Source organism: Monodelphis domestica, chromosome 5, assembly GCF_027887165.1.
Source record: "Monodelphis domestica isolate mMonDom1 chromosome 5, mMonDom1.pri, whole genome shotgun sequence".
Classification (NCBI taxonomy): Eukaryota; Metazoa; Chordata; class Mammalia; order Didelphimorphia; family Didelphidae; genus Monodelphis; species Monodelphis domestica.
In genome coordinates this window covers 271,986,673-271,999,137 of record NC_077231.1, presented here as the reverse complement: position 1 = coordinate 271,999,137, position 12,465 = coordinate 271,986,673, and the positions used below count along the sequence as shown (strand labels likewise).

Here is a 12,465-nt window from a genome sequence, read left to right as displayed (position 1 = left end):
AGAGAAGTATCATGTTCTGTAGAGAGAGGCTCTGCCTCTAAGAAGACATAGGTTTAAGTCCTGCCTCTAAAGTTTATTGGTTTGGGGAATGAGGGCTAGTTATTCACCCACTTTGTGTCCAGGACAATTCCAATCACAGGGAACCTCAGGGACTATTTAGTTCCACTCTCTTATTTTAGAGTTGAGAGGAGCTTGGCCCAGGGAAATTAAATAATGTTTCAAGGTCACACAGTCAGCATCAGAAGCAGGTTTGGAACACAGGTCCACTGGATTCCAGAGATGGTCATCTTTCCATTGGTCCACATCTTGCTTCTAAGAATATAAGTTCCGGATGAGTTGCCACAGTGGTAGTTCCCCACAGCAATAAAATCACAAGTTTGTATCCCTCCTCAAAAAAAAAAAATCCTTGCTTTTTAAAAAGGGATAAACAACACAGATTAACTTCACTCTCCAAGTATACTCCAGGTATACTGAGCAAGTGGAAGAGGCAGATCAAACAGGTTATTTTTAGGTATTATACAATTTGGAGACATCAGCCCCTTTAAAGTTACCCTCGTGTCTTTCCTGATTACTCACATTTTAGAGTCCCATATAGAGTTATTTTGTTATCAGTTTCATAACTGTAATCCTGATTAAGGAAAAATGAAGTGCTTAGTGTCTAAGACGTTCTAATTATTCCCCTACTTAAGCTGCTTCTAGCATTAGAGCCCTTTTGTGGCTTTAGATCCTGTCTGCCCTAGGTTACCTTCGGCTTCCAATTGCCAGGGCAGAGTGAGTGATTTTCCACAAGCTTAGCTTCTCTGCTCACTAAAAGCCTCAGATACTTAGCTTCTTGTCTAAGGCTCCAGTCTTCTGTGTATTCCCTCCCTCTGATAGTTCTGAATTCCCTTTGATGGGGATACAGACTTAATAGTAACTCCCACCTGTGTGGCTGAAAGGTTTACAAAATGCTATCTTCACAACAGTTTGCACAATTGATTATACATGGATTATTGTCCTCATTTTAGAGATGAAGGAGGAGAAGGGAATAAGCATGTATTAAGCTCCTTTTATGTGCTAAAGGTTTACAAATATTATCTAATTTGAAAATGAGGACTCTGAGGAGCAACAATTTTCCACCTGAGGCACTCCCCGATCCAAACCAAAACTGTGGATGTACTTAGAATCAATCCGGTCATAGAGGCTTCTCCCTAACTTTGGCTGTTAAAGGAGCATGGTTCTCCTAGCAATTAGAGTTATGTTCATGTGGAATTGCCTGCCTCTGGAAAGAGTGGATTCCATCTCATTTCAAGTCTCCACCTGAGGTCTGCTTAACTACTTTTTGACAGTGTTGAAAAGACAATTCTTGGCCACTTACCAGTTCAGCCAGACTGCTTCTCCAATCTTTTCCAATCTTGAGATTCTGCATCTGTGGAAAGTGAAACAACTCCATCCTGCAAACCTGAGCCCTATTTTGTTTCTTTTTTCCTTTTTATTTCAGTTTCGATATTCTGATTGGAAAGATAAATTATTTATGGTGCTGGGCACCGTCATGGCTATTGCTCATGGTTCGGGTCTTCCACTTATGATGATAGTATTTGGAGAAATGACAGATAGCTTTGTAAATACTGCAGGAAACTTCTCTTTTCCAGGTAAGCATTTCCCTAGGTTCTTTAGTTCCAGCATTCCTTTCTCTGAGTGAAAGAAGTGGTTTTTATTTCTGTTGTTACCAGCTACTTGCAGTGATTTACCCCAGTTGGTTTGGCCATACTCCTGGCCTTTCCTAGGTTTCACAGAGGGATGTAGTCAAACCCTCAGGAAACATCTAAATAAAAGTGACTTTATTTAACTTTGATTTAAAAATCAATAAATGGATGGATGGATGAATGAATCAAAAATGAATGAATGAATGAACATCAGTGATGCATTTCCTTTGGGGGAGGGAAATTTTTTTGTCCATCATTTAAGGGCTTCCAGCACAAAAAATTAGATATCATTCTACTGGACGATAATGTTTTTATTATCACTATGGTTCTTTTTAATATATTATGAGTAGTTACACAACATCCAGAACATTATGAAAAATCAAATATTAAATGTTTATGATGATGAAAAATATTTGTTGCATGGCTGTAGTGCTTTGCTTATTATGGTAATAAAATATTCTTGTGCCTATTCCCATTTTCAGACTCCATTTTTTTTTACTCAACCAGATACACAAGGAAACTTTAAGTAGGTAAGGAAGAGAATCAGAATCAAGCTGATTTCTCCTGGACTCCTTGTTATTTAACCACCAAAGTGAATGAGATGGTTTTGCCTCATAGCTTGAAACCCTAAGGTAGTCCTTAAATTTTGGGGGAGTCTCAGACTCCTTTTTTCAGCCTTGTGAAATCTATGGAGTCCTTCTGAGAATAATTTTTAGATACATAAAACCAAAATATATAGGATTATAAAGTAAACCATTTATATTCAAATATGGTTATCAGGATTTTTTAAAAAAAAAGAACAAGTGTATAGACCTCAGACTAAGAACCCTTTTCCCACAGATGCTTTGTTTTGTTTGTTTTTTAGTGAAATTTCTATATAGTGAATTGTTCTTCAGGTTAGCCAAATACTATGGTACCAAAGATTCCTATGCTTCATGCAGAACCTACTAGGCTTTCATGAAATCATAAAACCTTGTGGGATTAAGTATATCGATGGGATGGTTGAGTGTAGGAAGAAAACCAATTGATGGTGGAGAAATAGCTCTCTACCATAAATAATGTTTGGCATTCAATAAGGGTTCTCAGTGTTCTGCAGAACTTGGCTTACATTTTGGAGATGTTAGCTGTAGTTATCTGAGGGCATGGAATAGATGGATTTGTTCAATGAACATAGTTTGTTTGCATAGATGTGGTCAATACTGACTCTGTTTAAGAACCCACTTTCAGTAGCCTTTGAAATTCCAAGCTGTTCAGTGTACCAATACATTTTTTTTATTTTCTCTAAATTTGCCTTTCAATGAATTGTGATAGAACTTGAATATTATTTGGTTTAGGAGGAAGGCTTGAAATGTGTTGGGAAGGAAGGAACCTTTTAAATAATTACTTTATCATCTGGAATAAAATGTGGCAATTGATATCAAAGCTTAAAGTCATGCACCCTATCAATATAGGACCAGAACTTAAGGGAATAAGCAAAGGGATTTTTCCCAATTAAAAAAAAAAACCCAAAGTACTGAAATCTAGCTACATAGCCACAAAGAAGATCTGAAAATAAATGACAGACTTTTCTCGTGTAAAATAATTTTCCTTTATTTAAAAACAAAAGAATGAGAGGTTGATTTGTCTCAAATACACACACGCACACATACACATACACATATCAGGGCTTTATCCTTTTAATGCTTCACTGTGAGGACTTGATAGTAAAGGGGGGTTGAAACCTATCTAAGAATAGACATGGATATATCCAGGTACAAAGGACCTATGATTTTGTTGTTTGGAAACTTCTTCTGTCCATGCAGAAGGAAAGCCATCTCAAACTTAAAAATCTTTAAGAGCTACCCGAGACTCAGAGAGGTCACAGTAACTTGCCTTTAATTACTAAACTACTAAATGCCAGAGACAGGAATTAAAGCCTGGGCTTCCTGACTCCAAGTCCAGTACTTCATGCCCTTGGCCATGCTGCTTCTCCTTACAGATTTTGCCTAGAGCTAGATACTTTGTATTTTTATTAGACCTTCCACTGCATAGGGATAGAGATGTTTTAACCCAGACCAGCAGCAAGGTGCTCACTTGTTACTGTTTTTATCAAGTCCTAGTCAGAATAACAACATCATAAATAGAAATGGTTGGAGCACAGGGAGGAACAAAGATAAACTTGGTTGATTGAGTATTCAGAGATGACCACAATATATGATTTCAACCTTGATAAATTCACCAATTCCACATTTTTTTATTAAACTGGACTACTCCCATATTTAAATACTCAAATTAGTTCATCTGCTTTTCACTAGACTCCATGTGTGGCATATGGCTGGAGGCAAGATAGTACGGTAGAAGAAATATTAATCAGCCAATTATTAAACATTTATTAAGTGCCTACCATACATACCACCATTTTTGACTTGCGTCTTGCCATTGGACTTAGATGACTCTGGAAGACGAAATAAGACTGATGATCTGGTGTAACTCTGCCTCACGCCAAACCAATTCAAACACAAGTCAAGATATCACCCCCTGATGCCATTAGTCCTCTTTGATAATGAAGGCTGAATACAAATATGCAAGGCATTGCATTAAGCCCTGGATTTATATTTGGATCTGAAAGATTTTCTTCTCAGTTCTTTGGTTAAGATTTCTTAACCTCTCTGAGCCTCAGTTTCCCAAAAGTGAACTATCATTGCTGAAACTGGATCTACAATAGTTGGAAGGTGTCAATGATTTGTGATTTGGACCAACTCAAATAGAGGTCTTTTCCAGGAATAGTCAATGAGTTCATAATCAACACCAGTCTTGTGTGATCTGGAAGGATCTAGCTCATGTACATAGATGCTCATATGCATGTGCCTTTTCTATGTTTCTGTGCTCTGAGGTGCTGTGTGGACTAATGTTGGGAAGTGGCCTAGAATGTTTCTAGAAGCCAAATTCCTATTCCTGATAGTATTTGAATATATTCCTATTACTTATTTAGGCAAACGCTCATTTTCAGTTCAATTGTATAAACATCAGCTGTATTCAGAGCATTATGCTAACTATTAGAGGAGAAACAAAGTTAAGATAAGAAAGTGCCTGACTTCATGGAGCTTATAGTCTAAAGGGCTCATTTATATCACCTTTTCAGTGAGGAGGAAGTTTGTCACTATAATCTGAGGGTCTAGAAAAGGCTTTCTGGAATAGGATTGAGCTAGGATTTATAGGAAAGGTTTTCTTCAGACCATGGTAGTGAGGATTGACATTCCAGGCACAGGGAATTGTAAACAAATGAACGAAACATATTGTATTCAGGGAGCAGAGATTGGAACATTGAGGGAAAGAAGATGATTGAGATAAGGCTCAAAAGGCAAGATGGAGTCAGGATGTGGAAAGCCTTGGAAACCAGTCCCACTTGTACCTTAACTTTAAACTTATTCAAGAGGATTACTGAAGATTATCCTGGCAATACTAACATCCATTGAAGGAAGTAGAGAACATTCAGAAAGATCCCAAAACACATTGTTGCAGTGGTCTAGTTTGGTGGTAATGAGGGCTTTTAATAGGGCAGAAACCATAAGAATAGGAGAAGATGAAGTCAAGAAATGTTGTGAAAATGGAATCAATAAGACTTGGTAACTTACTGGATTTAAAAGATGAAGGAAAGGGGGGGGTGGAAATCAAAGATAACTCAGGGTTATAAACATGGGAGACCTGAAAAATGATGCAGGACAATCAGAAAGAAGCTCAGGTTTCAAGGAAAGGATTATAAGCTTGGTTTGAGACATGAAGTTCAAGGTACTGTTGGGATATCCAAGCAAATATGCCCTTTAGACAGACAGCAATTCTGATTTGGAGTACCGAACAGAGGTCAGAAGTAGAAGTACAGACTTTGAATTATCTACAGAGTGATGATAGTTGAAGCCATGTGTGAATGGAATTACCAAGTGTGACAGAGGGTTTACATATAAGAAAGAGTGACAGGCTGAAGAGTTGATGGATGTAATCACCCCGATGGGGGAGGCAGATTCCCTAGGGGACAACTTTACTAAAGAGTTGTCAAATGATGAAGAATTAACAAAGGAGAGAAATATAGAAAGAGGAGAAATAACTAGAAAGTTTAAAGTCGAAGGAAGAAAGATTTTCCTAGTGGAAAGGGTTCATCAAACGGTGCAAAAAGATCAAGGAAGATGAGGGGACCAATAAAAAAAAGCCCATTGGATTTGAAGATCTGAAAAAAATAGAGGCATCGAGGCACTGAATATAGACAACCTTTTCAAAAAAGGGTAGAAGTGAAAAGGAAGGACTTTCAGTGGCTGAGCCAAGATGGCAGAGTGAACCAGAGCTGTCCCATGTCATCATGAGTATCTTTTCCAACCAAGATTAAAATATTGCCACAAAATGAATACAGGGGTGAAAGAACCAGCAAGGAGACAGAGTGAGACAGAGTGAAACAACTCTCAAGAAAAGAAGTGAAAAGGAAGCAATATGGGGTAGCAGCTATGTGAGGGAAAAGGTGAGTCTTTAGGAACTTTTTAGGCTTAAGAAGTCCTGAGTATGATTGTAGACAGAATGAATATTTGGCTTTTATGCTCATCCCCAAAATAGAATACCAGTGATAATCTCTTCACTTGAATTGCAGACTAGTGGGAGAGTTAGTGAAAGACAAATAGGAAGGGAATGCCGAAGAAAGTTTTAAGTTACTCAGTAGACTGAACACTGAATTGTAATTTGTGAGACAAGCCCATCCTTGTTAACATGACTTGGGAGAGCGATGGTTTGCTTCTGTTGGCAAAATAGCTCAGGTGTGAAGGTACCAAGTATAAAATGTTTCACCTTCAGAGCCACAGTGGTAGTAGTACCATGAAACCATATGATTCTGTGAAGATTTCCATGCCAAATGTATGCAACTATATCTAGATAATCAAAACCAATAGCCTACATTTCCTGAGCACCATTTTTAACATGGTCCCACTCACTACAGGCAATGAACAAAAAGGCCCTTTTCCAGACTCATGTGACCAAAGGTTACATGCCAGGATGATAATCCCCTCCATGAATCTAGATTCATTAAATTATTCTAGATGGATAGTGGGTTTGCTCCTTATTTTAAGAATATTTTCATACTCTCCCAGTGGTTAACAAATATATTATAAAAGGACTGAATTATGAGATGTGTTGTAAGCATGGGGATGTTTAGAGCTTGGATGTACAGATTTTTCTTTTAAAAAATATAATCAGATTGAAACTTGTAGTGAAAACAAGCAAACATGCATTATTAAATGTTTACTATGAGCCAGACACTGAACTCAAGTGCTGTGGATAGAAATGTAAGCAAAAAGAGATAGTTTGTGCCCTTGGAGAACTTACATTCTAATGGCAGAAAGCAGTGCACGCGCACACACACACACACACACACACACACACACACACACACACGCGCGCACACACACACACACACACACACACACACACACACAAAGGAAGCTGGAAAGTGGTATGGGTGGGGGGGATAGGATGGGAAGGAAAGGTAGCTTTGAAGGAACCATCATGGCATAAAGTTCAGAAAATTATAAGTACAACCATGTGGGGAATAAAGCTTGACCAACTGAGCCTCTCCCCAAAATGGAAGCCTCAAAAGGAATTCCCCATTGGGCAAAAGGGACCAGCATAAATGAGAAAAATTCCCTGAGTGAGAAAAAAGCCCTGAGTACCAAGGAAAGTTCTGGAAATATAAGGCAGCTACTAAAAAAAGGAAGACCTCCCCCAGGAAAGCTCTATACTCCTGTGTAGTTATTGCTATCAGGCCCTGCTTCCAAGTTTCCATGGTACTTACCTCTCACCTATTGTATATAAAACCCAGAACTTCAGCAGTCATGGTAGATGTTCTGTGATCCTTAGTTACCCCCTTGCTTTCCACTCTTCTGAGTTTGTAAAATCTCTAAATTAGCAGGGCAATGTCAGAACTTGTCTCCTAGAAACATTCCTAGTTATAAAACTGATGCTGAATGGATTGGGATCCTTTTGGTAGGGAAGAAAAGAAGGGCAAAGTTCTTGGAGGGAGTAGGGCTCCAAATTAATTGGGTCACTTGGGATTCTTCCATATATCAACATGGAGATTTCTCATGGTCTAGTTGCAATAGTTCTCCAAAATGCCATAGTTTCAGAATTCCTGCTGATCCCTTAGTTCTCCCAAGTGGCCAGTTCTCAGTTGGATTGTACCACCGCACAAGTGTCATGCTTACCTACTGATTTAGTTAAGAAACCCTCAGAACTAGAACAAACAAGAGCAGAAATAATAAGAATGATAACGCACATTGCTAGTGCTTTGAAATTTACCAAACCCTTTTCTTATAACTTTGTGACACTGGCAGAGTAAGGTTTGATATTCCTATTTTACAGATAAGGAAACTGAGGCTCAGAGTGGCTAACATCACTTGCCTTTAGGCACCTAAGTAATATAAGTAAAACCAGAATCCAACCCCAGGCACTTCTCATTCCATTGTTAGCCTGTGAAGCTGGCTCCCTAACCAACCTTAAAGTTCCACCAAAGCATAATCACATATATAAGCAGAGATGGGCAGATGGTGGAGATCAGATAGTTTGTTAACTTTATTTAGACCTATTAGCATATGAAAAGTGCAGTTAGTGAGGGAAAGCCTTTCATGGTGCACTGACCTCAGGATCCTGAAGCAAAAATCATGCCAGACAACATGTCTGGCAACAGAATCTGGCAAGAGTTGAAGGATTAAATAAATTTCAGCCTTATCTTTTGGGAAAAAGCCACAGTAGCCAGAGAACATGACCTCTGGCATATGCGCATACATGAAAGGAGCCATGTTGAACTGATCTACCAGACCAGAATCAAGGTCACAGTAAAAGGAAATTATCCTTCTGGTGCCTTTTCTCTGTGTTGTTCAGAATTATTGAAGGGATCCATCCAGTATTTTGTCCTCTGGTTATTTATTGGCTTTTATTCCCAGCTCCCCCTATATCCTTTCTCTTTGTATGATGTAGGAGATGGGTATGAACACAAACCATTAGCCTATCTGCTAAATGATGATTTAAAAATAGAAAAACCAGGAGATGCTCTTATTAAAATAGATCTAACTTTATTAAGAATTTGCCTTTATGCCACCTTCATTTCTGAATTTTTTCTCCTCCCTCTCTACTATCCAGTGAGTCAATCTTTGTAATAAGGAATAAAAAATGATTTTTAAAAAATGCAATCAGCCAACTCACCCAACACATTAGCCATGAATGATTATCCATACTATAAGAAAGTATTCTCATCATACTTACCTATGGATAGTTGGGATCTTATCGCATTTGTAGTCTAAATTAGGCATTCATTTTAAGGAATAAGTTTGAAAAAGAGACCAGTGTTGTCCTGATCCCTGATCTCCTGGTTAATTAGCTTTGGGCTAGTTATTTAACTTTAAAAAAATCAACATTGAGTGAATCACTGAACTCCTTCAGTATCTTTACCTGTAAAATGAAAGTGTTGGTCTAGGTATCTAGTATTCACTTAAGGTCCTTTCTAATGCTAAGAGTCCTGACTTCTATAAATAGAGAATAGGGATGGGAATCCATAGATGTGCACTTTGAAGTCATTGCTAAATCACCTTGGGTTTTAGTGCATTTAGCTCCCTTATGCTTCAAACTCTGTCCTTCAAAAGGCAAGAAGTAGAGGCAGGTAGGTAGCATAATGGATAGAGCACCAAGCCTTGAGACTGCCAGCCTCAGATGCTTCCTAGCTATATAACCATTGGTTAAACCTGATCGTCCAGTCCTTGCTGTTTTTCTGTCTTAGAAATGATACTTAGAAGGTAAGAGTTGTTGCTTTAAAAAAAAAAAAAAGCAATACTGCCTTTATTCCTTCCTACTTCTATTATCCCAATCCCCATATGAAGGAAAAGGGGGGAAAATAAATATTTAAACACAAATTACCTGGAAAGTGCTTGGAAACCTCCCACTCCTATCCCTCTCCCAAGAAAACTACTATCTAAATACAGAAGGAATTAAGTTTAAAATCATTATTTATTGTTTCTCTTTGTTTTAGTTGAGTTCATTCTTCTATTGATGCCCTACCTGGCCCCTACTCTTGGATACGAGTGTGAAATTTCTTAAAGAACAGCTGCAGAGACCACAAATAAATAGTATAGGAGAATCAAGGAAGGCTTTATCTTCCCTGCTTTAGACCTACAAAAACATCTTTCACCAAACCCTTGAACTCACTGCTTCATGTATTTGCAAAATGATAACTTAGTTTTACCCAGAGAATAAGAACGAATAGCTTTTCAGTGTTTAAATTCTAAGCAGTCGTTTTGTTTTGTTCTTAAATAGAGAATGGTTTTTACTGTAAGTACACAATGATAGCCAATGATTGTGAATCAATGCCAGTCTTAGGTCAACCTTTTAAAAATGTCTTTCTGTTAATTTCTTTTTATTTAGTAAATTTTTCTTTGGCGATGTTAAATCCAGCCAGAATTCTGGAGGAAGAAATGACCAGGTAATTGGCTAACATATGTGTATTCAAACTGTACTTATATAAATGTAGTTTCAAGAGAATGAGATATGTGTGCTATAGCTTATCCAGGAGGAGAAAACCCAGAGACTAAATATGTAAAGTCATCTTGGCTTGGTCATGAATTTTATAGGATATTCTAGAATATTTCTGTGTTAGCCACTAGGGAATATAGAACACAATATTTTAATGTTATAAAGACTAAAGAAAGCTATTATATTATGTATTTAATATTGATTTGAAAAATAACATTGGGGCAGTTAGGTGGCTCAGTGCATAAGGAGCCAGGACCTGGATTCAAGTATGTATGGCCTCTGACATTTCCCAGCTGTGTGATCCTGGGCAAGTCACTTAACACATTGCCTAGCCCTTACCATTCTTCTGCCTTAGAACCAATACATTGCACTGATACTATGATGAAAGATAAGAATTTTTAAAAGAAAAATTACAGTACAAGGTAATGAAAATATCATTATTGGCAAATCAGGTATTCATTTGATTTTACTTTTTATCCATCTTTAATACCTTCCAAATAGGATTATCAAATCAAAAGAGCTATAGACATGGAACACAGTAGGTACTGTGTTTAATTTAATTTTAATCCTAAAATAGATACAATTCCATTAGCTGACAAGATTTTATTTGACTCAGTTTTTTGTGAAAATAAATCCTAATTCAACTTTACAATCTGATTAGTTAAGTGAAAACTAAGTTCAGTTTTTCCACCAATTCATTTTAAAGCTCTGAGGGTATCATTTTTCCCTCTCTTGGACCCTCACCCTTATTAATCAGAATATGGAAAATTACAAGGAGTAAAATTTATTGAATTAACCCCCTTCACAGAGAGCCATTGTGAATAATAACCTCTTAAAATAATTACAAAATGTTCTTCAAATACATGAACATAGAGGTGATAAATTATCAACAATAATCAATAATATCAATAATAAAAATCAGTCAAGCATTGCTTTGTTGACTTCCATTTTCTAGGCAATGAATAGCACCTTATTTTATAGCATATTTTTTTCTTCTAGAGTTTGCTCTCTAGCTTTTCCCACAGACACAAACTATCTTGCATGAGAATTGAACTGAAAATTGAATGAAGCATTTATCTAATTTGAAAAAAAAACCTTTTGAATTCAGTTAATAAAAATGACTCATTAATTGAATTCATTGGATTGTTTTAAACAACCAGATCCACAGAAAATTCACAAATTTCCACATTTGGGGGCTGGATAGTTTTTATGCACACACACACACACACACACACACAAATACATACACACAAACACATGTATATTAAATAGGAACCCTTTGCTCACAGTTGTCCATGAGCCATCTTTGGGACTGAATTTCTCTTTCCTTTGGGATTGTAATTCCTTCCTGTAGAACTGCTTTTTAGTTCAAAGTGGAACATCTGAGAAATAGAAGATTTGTTTCAAAATAGTTAACAATATGATACTGTAACAAGGATGCTAGCTCTGACAATAGAGGACATCCATGGGCATGTCATATGACCACCCCAAGCCTTTGCTTCCACATCTGTGAGATGAGGCCATCAGAGGATTAGATGATGCCTGAGGTCCTTTCTGCTCCAGAGATGTTATTTCATAGACTCTGTGATGTGAAATTGAAGAGGTCACTCCCCCAAATCTCTTCTAACAGAGATATAATATGTTAGAGCTCACCTACCAACATAGGTGAGAGATTTTACTTTGATGGATCCATCGCTCCTCCTCTTCAAGATGAAACTCAAGTCTTCCCTGATATCTCCAACCAGTAAGACCCTCCCTTCCAAATTTCTTTGTATATACTTCTGTTTATTCACTTCATATTTATGTCACTAGATTTTATACACACACACACACACACACACACACACACACACATATATCTTCTCATTTGGAATGTAAGCTGTGCAGATTGCTTCATTTTGCTTATATCCCTAGTATATGATGTTTGGCACATCATAGGTGCTTACTGAATACTTGTCAATTGAGTCATTGATGTATCTGGAAACGATTATAGATCTATCTGAAGAAGCATGGTTGAATACTACTAAAATGTATTGATTGGCTAATCTTATTATAGTTATTTTTAGAGGAATGCAATCAGAAATGAAAGACAGGGATCAGGCTTGCCAGATATCACTTGTCCTCAGGAAATATTCATTCCTATACAATCATCATCCCAAGATTTCTTGGAACCTCCTTATCTAATACACCCTTTTAACAACCAGACCTCATAGCTGCACCTGGGATACAGAACATTGGGGCAATGCTC

At 37.3% G+C, this 12,465-nt stretch overlaps 1 protein-coding gene across 8 annotated transcripts in view; it reads left to right on the top strand.

Moving 5' to 3' along the window:
* The window catches only part of ABCB4 (ATP-binding cassette, sub-family B (MDR/TAP), member 4), a 106,958-nt gene that overhangs the window by 18,950 nt on the left and 75,543 nt on the right, over positions 1-12,465 (top strand). For 6 of the 8 annotated variants that reach the window (XM_056797298.1, XM_056797294.1, XM_056797295.1 and 3 more), the window contains 2 exons: positions 1,481-1,631; positions 10,110-10,167. In XM_056797298.1, the coding sequence (XP_056653276.1) occupies positions 1,481-1,631; positions 10,110-10,167 (209 nt within the window). Of the gene's footprint in view, positions 1-1,480; positions 1,632-10,109; positions 10,168-12,465 lie in introns of those variants that run through there. The other 2 variants (XM_056797299.1, XM_056797300.1) reach the window with 2 other exon arrangements.